A 9,818-nucleotide genomic window follows, 5' to 3' on the forward strand; every position below is an offset into this window, starting at 1 on the left:
ACATAATCCTCCCAAATAAAGTTCACATCAATGAGAATTTCTGTTACAATAATAAGCAATTTGCACATTACCCAAATTCTGTTCACTTTTTCAAAAGCATACTGTGACTTCTTTCTTATTCCCTGGTAAAGGGCTGTAAAAGAGCACTTACAAAAAAAAAAGAACAAAACCTGTCCTTTGTACTCTCCTTCCCCCAGGATTCACTAAATTAATTACCTATAGAGCACAGTCAAATAATCCTAGTCTAGTTTTATAGCCCTCTCCCAAATTCCATACCCATGTTAACCAACAAGGGGTTTTATCTCTGTCCTACCTCTCTGATTGTACTTTTTTTTTTTTTTCCTCAGAATTAACATTTCATAGTAACTTCAGAGGTTACACTAAGTCACTTCCACACAATTCAAGATGACCTCTCAGTTTCTTAGTATTAAAACACAAAAAGGCAAGTAGGAAGCTATAAACCACAGAAATTACATTAAGTCGTTAAAAAACACACAAAAATACTGCAGAGTTACTACCAGTTGTTCCTGTAGGAAAATAGGCGATAATTACTTACGAAAAGGTATCGGATGGCATCAGGGTTAATACGAAAATGTACTGCTCTTGGGATAGCCAAGTGTGTCCAGGTTGGGCTGACAGGCAAACTGAATCATAGGTGGCGGCCCACACATGAGAATGAGTGTCTCACTGCCGGGGGAAGGGAGGTGGGTTTTAATCATGTCTGCAGTGACGAAGCCAGAACTGTACTTCCAATCTGAAACAAAGAAATTAAACTATTAATTTGAATCTCTGTACAGTTTGGAGCCTCTTTAAACTGCATGTTTATGCAGTTTATGCTCACAAAGTAGCTGAAGAATTGGCAGAGTGGTGAGGTGACAAAGTTTGATGATGACAAAAGTTCTGCCATGTAGTTAAGGGATAAGAGAAAAAATTTAAAAAAGAGGAAGGAAATGCTGAATTATTTCAAGCAGTAATACTATTGAATGCATCTGCCATTCAAAGTGAGCCAAGTAGGAAAAATAATCCTGCCTTCAGATATAAAAATATGTTTTAAGCTCATGTATCAGGAGCAAGATATCGGGGTTATGAAAACAGCAGCAGTCAAAAAGCATATGGAATGTTAAAAAGTATCAGGAAAGGAAAAGGGAACACCACATCGAAGTACAAATACAGTTTGCCTCCATCTTAACTACTGTTCAGTTCTGATCTGCTCAGCTCAGGAAGGGTCACAGCAGAGCTGGAAAGGTTGAGAGAACAAGGATGAGTAAAGGTAAATAATCACTGCTAGCTGGGGAAGACCAGCAATCTTCATGGGCAGCAGGGGTACGTGATAGATGTCTGGAAAAATTAGTAACATGAAGACAGGAGGCACCTATTCCCACTCTTTTGCAACACAAGAATTAAAAGGCAAATGTAAACCAGAGGAAGGCACTCTTCACACGAAAGTGCTAATCTGATGGAACCACTAACAGACTGCCAAAAAGCTCACAGGGGCTCCAAAGGAGACACACTCAGCTCTTACAGAAGTGGTCCACCGAGGGTTACTGTATCGGTAGAGGCACATTTGGCTCAGAACTGAGAACTACTAAAGGTTGGAAGACTATCAAGGCCTGCTAATTACTCGGGCCACCTACTCCTGGCTATTGCTGCCAACAGGTACAGAACTTTGATCTGTCCCACTGTGGCTGTTAAACAAAAGCTGAGGTCCCTTACAACATCAGCAAACATGCATACCCAAGTTTCACACGAGATTCAGTAACATTCAGCCTCTCCCTCCATGTCTCATTCGGTGCTACACCAGCCTACAGTTAATGCCTTCATCTATATGCATGGCAGCTCCGTTCTACCCGAATCAAACCTGGGGCTGCTACAAACCAAAGATGTGCATGTGCTGCTGACAGGCATCAAGAGATTTAGCCAACAAAATGCTAACATAACCTGAGGTGGGAGATATAGCCCAAAACAGAGCTCTAACTTTTGATGAAGAGTCCCCAAAACTGGCACATCCTGAAACACATCAGAAGATCCACTGCGTAACATGTCTGACCCAACAGGGATTAATTATTAGTCCACACTTTCTAAGGCCCACCTGGTTTAGATCACTTTTCAAAACAGGTGCTGTGGTAAGGCTTGCTCCTGAGGGGTTGGGGGTGTCTTTTTGTTGTTTAAACATGTAACACAAGAAGACTCGGTATTATACTAACAGCCCCTTGACCAAGAGAAACTCTGGCTGTTGTACAGCGATGAGCAAAGGCATTTCCACTGTATACACGTAGCCTACCTTGTGGAGGTCTGTCCAGTGTATACCAAAGCTTGAACTGATCAGGATGCCTCTTAGCAATGTCTTCCAGCTCAGCCCTCAGTAATATATCTTTTTCTGTCTGCAAAATGAGACCACTGTTTAGCTCCAAACCATCTCAAAATGCCCTCTAATGTGAGCTCATCTGGCATTCAACAAGACAAATGCGACGATAACTCATTCAAACCAAGAAAGTGATTCCTCCACCCCACCCCTTCCATGATAGCTATTATCATTACAGGCTTCTGTAAATTCAGATTAAGAACAACAAACCATAAGACTTCATAGACACCTAAACACTGTCTTAAAGACAACAATTTGAACAACTTTTTAATCCAGGCTAAAATCACAACTAGCTGGATTTGTCTCTGACCCTGGCAAATACAGCCCTGTACCAGCACGGTGAAGGTTCACTGCAGAAACAGACTGAAGGAAAAAAATCCTGTTTCCTTGAAATCAGCGATGGAGTGAAAGGAGGGATCAGGATCTGTTCACACTATTTATTCCCTAATACAGGAATTAGGGAGTAGAAGTGAACCTCTGAGGAGCCATACACAAAACAGATCATGGGAACTATGACAGCACCATGCAAGTATTTATAAAGGGCCTTATGGGCAATTTTTTTAATTCAGTTTCTCCTTCTTAAATTGTTTCGACCCAAGACAATATATTAAGAGCTTACACAATAACCATTTCCTGCTTCTCCCCATACTGATCATTTTTAAATGTGCTATCATCTCAGATATTACTTTCTCATAAATGGTTGGGTGAAAAAATCCAAACCCAAAGACACTGGAAGAGTATGAAGCATGCAGAGCAGTATTTTCTCCTCTCCAGAGGTCAACGTCCCATCAGTTTAAAAAGCTCAGAATCCACCAAAAAATGTAGGCTATTAAAGAAGGACAAACAGACGAGTTCATATGCTCACCTGATTAGCAAAAAGAAGATAACATTTTGTGGAGTCCTTAGGATCATTTGTGATACAACGAATCAGCTGCAACATAGGAGTTATTCCTGTTAAAAAACAAAGTGGTTAAGAAAAAAATAATGGGTATTTCTTTCTACAGCTGCAGTTTCAATATTAATGCTGCTTTTCTTCACTGGGAGCTTACTTTGCACAGGGCTACATATCTCTGAATTCCTAATCCATGCCAAAAGCAGAGGTTGGGGGTTTCTCTTACTACAAATCCTTTCAAAACAAAACCAAAACCACAATACTTGTATCTGAGGCTTTCCTTGTCAGCGCGCTCTATCACATATAGAAATTTTACCCTCAAGACATTGGCCCAAAATATTTTTTGTCATTGACAATGAAGCTCAGATAGATGAAGTGACTTCTCTGAGGTCACACGGTACATCAAGATCAAAACTGTGAAGCTGCTCACTCCCAGGACTGCGCTGAAGCCACTGGAAAGCCTCAGTGTTGCCAAACACTCACGAAAAGAAACACAGGTGTAAGTGCTCGGCTACTGAAGTACAGTGTTTGATACTCCCCACACACTTCCATAAAAACGTCTTTGTTCTCTAGACATTCCCTATGATGAAAATAGTTTTACCTGTTCCTCCAGCTATCATCCCAAGATGCTTTGCAAACTTTTTCTCTGCTTCGGACCTCTTATGAGGCTTGATAAGAAAGGTACCTAGAAGAAATATTCAAAAACCTATAGGTACGTCAACTCCCAGACAAACACGGCTACAAATTCCATGGGAATAAGCTACTCCAGCCTACCGATTAATTAGGACAGATCTTCTGGAAATGATAAATGGACTGAACACAGCATTGAGCACAAAGAGCAGAAACCTCTTTGTCTCCGTTAACTCCAATCTCAGTTTTGAACAACTGATTTACTCCTTCCCGGCCACCCAACATCATTTATAATGGACTCAAGGATTCCCACATCACTGCCTAGAACACAACTCTGCAGCTGTGAATGTGAGCCTTAGCTGAGGGTAACCATAGCCCCTGCTACAGAGAAACAGGTTCCTTAGGCCATGTCCCTCATCCTCGCTTGCACCACGGATCTAGCTGTTTGTGTGTCCACATTCAATGGAGCTGTAATTAAACCAGCGCCAAGCAAGAACCCCTGCAAAGACTAGAATTGGGCACGTTGAGCCTTGCACACTGCTATCAAGTACTTTATTACCATAACTCATTGCCAGTCAATGAGATCCCCTGACACTCGCAGTCAGCTAGGTGACCACCTTCTCGCATCCTGTGATGAGAAGACCTTGCTGATTGCTGCCATTGCTTCAGAATGGTCACAAAACCAGACAGTTTGTAACTGAATTTATCTACAAGCACCAAGCCAAGTGAAAACCCCACGAAAAGCACCTTATATGAAAAGCACTTGACATATTCCAACCATCTTTTGAGAGATCTGGAACTAGTAACAGGCTTTCCTAGCTACTACTCTCTATAGCAACCAAAGCAGAGCAGAAAGGAGCGTTTGTAAAACAGGCATCACTTGTTTCCTCTGAGATACAATGTATTCATCAGGATGTTACTCATCATAAAAGATCACGATCCAGAGCAACACTGAGCTCTTACTACCTGAAATAGGAGTTAAGTGCACAGCCCCTCTCAGTCAAGACCAAAGCAAAATCTTTCACTTGCATCTTGAGAGAGGATTACTTCTCTGAACTTTTATTTCCCCCCAGTCAACTCAGACCTGGTATAACCATGAAATGGAGCTGGCTCTCTGTCAGAGGCTTGTTCAGCAACAACGCTGAGATTCTCAGAGGGCATTTTAGGCCACAACCTCCCTTGCTGAAGAAGCACCTGGAACATCTCTCTCCATATGTATAGCTAAGGTACTATTTCCAGTGCACCCTTCTCAGTAATACAATGTGATAGTGATTTTTTTTCATGTTTAATTATATGGTCCCAGGAGTGAGACAACCAGCTATTCCTCGCATCAAGTAAACACCAAGTACTCTTCCCCATCATATCAACTCTGATGGGGCCTTGGTCAAGACCAGGAAAGGTGGATTTTCTCTTTTCCACTTCTGTGAAGTTTTGTAAAACACCTCTGAAAATAACCAATGCAAGTTGCTCCATTTTGCTGTCCCACCTTCGTGTCACAGTACCTGCCCCCTTGTAGACAAGGAGCCCATTTGGCCCTCTGAAGTCAATAATATCTCCAACCTTCATGTCATCTAGGTACTGGGACATCTTCCCACCTTCTGGAAACTTGGGATTCACATTTTTGTGGTAGACCTGTCAAAACAATAATTTGTACGCCATCAGCCACTAGCTGTCCTGCAGACAGTACTACAAACTGTACAACACAACACTGCGGGTCTGAAATTTGGCATCTAAGAAAGAAATTAAGACAATTCTTTGCTCTCAGTTATCTGTTGTGCCTTGCAAGAGGAAGCAGCCAAAATAAGTAAAATGCTCCATCATGCACATGTTCCTATGCTCTCTGCAGACAGCCGGGCTAACAGGAATAGGTGGTGGGCAGATTACATACTGGCGCCCTCATTTCACTATCGCTCCAGCAAGAACCTTATGTACCCCAGTTTTGTAATCACTCCTTCTGAAAATGGCATTGCTGCATCTTTTCTTTTTAAGACTTTCCCAGAGACTTCAGCCCCATGATCGCTTTTTCACCTTTCAAAGCACCTAGTAAGGAGTTCATAGCAATTCACCATACTTGTAACATGAAGAACATAGCACGCAAAAAAAAGCCCAGATTTTTGTCTAAGGACAAATTCTATTGTAGAAAAGGATTAGAAGATACGGAAGTCCTGGGATCAAACTGTCCTACATTCCCCAGCTTAAAGGATTTCCCTTGTTTCCATTTCCCCATTTTCTTCATCAATAAACCCATTAGCACAACTTCTGATGCCTACAGATGTATAACTGCAGTCTCTGTAGGGTCACCAAAGATAGCAGTTCCTATTGACTTGTTTTCTACTCACAGCTATTAGCAGTTAAGTACTAGCAGCAGCATAAGCAGCTTGAGGGAGAGTGATCGCTATTTGCGCATTGCCAACAACAAAAAAATACCAGGGAAGTTCCTGCAGGACTGCCAAGGAAGTGATTGCCTTCTCCCTCTACCCCACCGCTGCTCTCTCTTCGTGACACACAGCAGATACTCAGGACACAACTCACTACTCAATGATAATGTGAAACGAGTTGTTTGCCACACAGTCATCCTATTCAAAAGAACATCAGTCAAAATAAGCTCTATGTTTCACTAAAACAAAGTACTTTCCTTCCTTCCAGTTACCAATTTATCTATATTAAAGGAAACAAAAATTTACCTTTATAATTAAATCAACATAACCTTTTGTCTCATCACTGGAAACTGGGGTATAGGCTCGAATCACCAGATTACCGTCGATTTTTGCAGAAAGGTAAACATGTTGGCCTGAGGAGAAAGAATTACAATATGATTATTTTTTTTTTTCATCCCCAGGTTCAAGCTTTTCTCAGGCCTGGAGGACAAGAGAGGAAAAGTTGTTATTGTAACCCGTTAAATGCAAGCAATGATGGAGAAAACCTTTACCAGACAAATGCTGTATAAAATATCAAGTCTCTTTTTTCTGGAGCACGGGGTAACTGAGGAGAGCCAGTACAATACAGAATCAAGGATAAGATGCTAGAAAAGTAGGAAATGCATAGTAAAATAGCGATACAGAAAGAGTATTGCTCATTTTCAAGTGCTCTCTGTATTTTGAGTTCTACCGTTCTCATATTCATTAATGAAGGGAAAGCAAGGATACAACAGTTCACCCAGACAAAGAAAGAAGGAAGTATTAAGGTTTAATAGCTATCTCTCAGAGCAAACTTCCCAGAGATTCTGCATCAAGAACAAAGCCTTGGGCCATACTACTTCTCCGTAACTCCTGCCTCTGTAACGTTGCAGCTTCCACGGCGCTGGACACTGCTGTCCACAGATTGCCCTTTGCCTGACCTAATGCTCCAAAGAGCAGACTCTAAAAGGCATCTTTTTCTTTCTGCCGATTAAAAGAACTGAAACTCCTTGCCAAGAGTAGTCTCCTCAGCCAAACAGCACTAATCCAGAGGTTTGTATGGAAAAGGGGAAAGCAGGAACAGCACTGGTAGAAAACGTTTTTATTTTTGACAAAATGATCCTGGTAAAAAACAGAGGGCAGGAATCTCCCAGGACGTAATCTGGCCCGTACAGTTTCAGGATCTTACTCCTAAATTCTTAAGAATAAAGTCTGGATAAACACAAGCACATCTCAACTTGTTTATCATTTGTCTAGTTAATGTGGACAATTCAATGACACTTCCCCATAAAAGCCAGAAAGAGAATTTGGAGAAAGACTGCTGCCCTTGACAGGCAGGATGCAAGGACATGCTTACAGCAGGGAATGGGAAAGACCCTGACACTTGCCATACAGCACAGCAAACTGCGAAGCACAGTGCAAACAAACAGGGCTACATCTGCCACGTCTGCAGATCAGAAAGGGAGACTTTCCCCTGCATAGATTGCCACTAATTCAAGGTCCAAGGTTCAATGCCATCAGTCTTGCAGGGTACAGGAAGGAATGTGCCAATCCTAGTCCGAAACGAACTTCATGCTACAGAAAGCAAGACAAAGTTGCACGCATATGTATGTAAATCAATGGTAAGTGCCTGAACAGACAAGACTGAATATTTCAGCATCTTCTATATTCAGTTGTATTTTCCCCTTTGTTCTGCACAGAACAATTACAAGCTTCCCAGGCAGAAGAGTTGTTCTCTTTCTTTCACAAGTGCGACTGTATTGCCAAAAGCAGGAGGGCAGTTGACAAGAAACCAAGGGCACCAGACAGAAGTAGAATGCAAACAGAAGTGACAAAGCTTTGACAGATACCATTCTTGCTTATATCCTGACTGGTGATGAATTCCATCAGACTCAGTTCAGTTTCAGTGTTCTTGTTATAAACCACAGCACACAATTTAACACAAGGAGAATAAAGCACACACAAAAGATCAGAAATACAGCCCTTTGGGAAACAGGACATTTCTGACACAGCAGCATCCAGGTGCAGCTTTTAAATCATTGCTTTGCCAAGCCTTAAATTCCCAAATAGTCAGAAGTCCAAGAGCTGTTAAGTACAGTTGTAAATCCTGAAAACAGAAGTGTATGTAATGAAGTGTTTTCAATACTTACCTACGGGTAATCCTAATATATGATCTGGTGAAGGCAACCCAAATCGGAATTTCTTAGTATCATGACTGATTTCCTAAAAAAAACATACAAACAAAACCAGAATGAGGTCAACATCACCACTGCTTTGAATTCCAAACTCTACTCTACATGCTGTGCTTTAGTAAGCCTGTTCTTTGTTAGCATGCAAGCCAAATGCTAGGAAGGGAAGCAGAAATGGCATTGAAAAATAAAGTTTAAGTAGATGAGAAGTTTTAGAAGCAGCCTTTTCCTCCTTAATTCCACAAGGAGTGACTTTTGCCTGCCTGCACAATCCCTTTAAATAAAGAAAATCTGGAAACCCTCTATTGCCCAAGGCCAGTGCGCACATTTCAACATCTGCGGCCAAAGATCAGGCAAGACACAACGTGCAGAAGCAGAGCCTGCTGGGGCGGCTTGCCCCGACGCGCACCGGCAGAGATCAAGGCAGAAACACCACTCTGAACTAGGGCTTGAACACACAGAGACATGAGTCTACCTTCCCCTTGGAACAACCGTCACACCGCAGCGCGGGCATAGAAGCTTTTAAGAACCCTGCTCTACCCGAGGGAAGCGTGGCACCGCGGCCGCGGGAGGCACCGCCGCCCCTTGATCGAGGGCTCGGCGCACTCCCCTGGCCCCGAAGCCTGGGGCGGCTCAGACTCACCGCCCCTCACAGCCCCCCGGCCGACGGACCCTCCCGCCCCCTCACATCCCCCCGCCGCCGGCCGACGGGCAGCAAAGGGGCCGACACGACGCCCCGCAGAGCCGGGACGAGGGCGGGGGTTCAGACGCGCGGGAGGCCGCCCCGGGCGCTCGGTCACCTCTTTGTCCACCAGCCGCAGCGGGTATTTGGCGAGGGGGTCCTGCAAGGTGACGCGGCCGCTCGCCCTCCGCCCCGTCCCTCTGAGCAGCAGCAGCAGCACCAGGGCAGACGCAACCGCCGCGGCCACGGCGACCGCCACGGGCGCAGCCTGCGAGGAGAGGAGCGGGCGGTCAGCGCAACGGCCCGCCACCCCCGCGCCCGGCCCCACGCCGGGGCTGCCCCGGGCCGCCCCCCTCCCGGCCCCTCACCGCAAACGCCTCCATGGCGGCCGCCCGCAGCTCCCCGGCGAGCAGCACCGCGCCACCTGCGCCCTCCGCCCGCCCGCCCGCCACAGCCCGCCCCGCGCCGCCCCCGCCGGCGGGCGGCCCCGCCCGGCCCCGCCGAGGGCAGCGGCTCCCCGGGGTTCCCCGCCCGGTGCCCAGGCGGCCAGGGCGGCGGCCTGCTCGGAACCCCGCTCCTCTGGCAACCCGGGCTGACACGGGTTATCCAAGGCCTGCTTCGGAACGCCCGGTGGTCCGTCCACATGTCGCGGCGCCGTTTTGGACAA

At 44.9% G+C, this 9,818-nt stretch overlaps 1 protein-coding gene across 1 annotated transcript; it reads right to left on the bottom strand.

Annotated features, from left to right (window-relative positions):
• Window positions 1-581: 581 nt before the first annotated feature.
• Window positions 582-9,534, bottom strand: CYB5R2 (cytochrome b5 reductase 2). The gene is made up of 9 exons (XM_086472215.1): window positions 9,520-9,534; window positions 9,270-9,419; window positions 8,431-8,503; window positions 6,569-6,675; window positions 5,387-5,516; window positions 3,856-3,939; window positions 3,228-3,313; window positions 2,282-2,381; window positions 582-754 (listed from the first exon to the last, which is right to left on the bottom strand). Exons 1-9 carry the CDS (start codon window positions 9,532-9,534, stop codon window positions 582-584), a joined length of 918 nt encoding a protein of 305 aa, XP_086328341.1.
• Between the last annotated feature and the right edge of the window lie 284 nt (window positions 9,535-9,818).

Source organism: Leptosomus discolor, chromosome 12 (genome assembly GCF_034619465.1).
Source record: "Leptosomus discolor isolate bLepDis1 chromosome 12, bLepDis1.hap2, whole genome shotgun sequence".
Taxonomy (NCBI): Eukaryota; Metazoa; Chordata; class Aves; order Leptosomiformes; family Leptosomidae; genus Leptosomus; species Leptosomus discolor.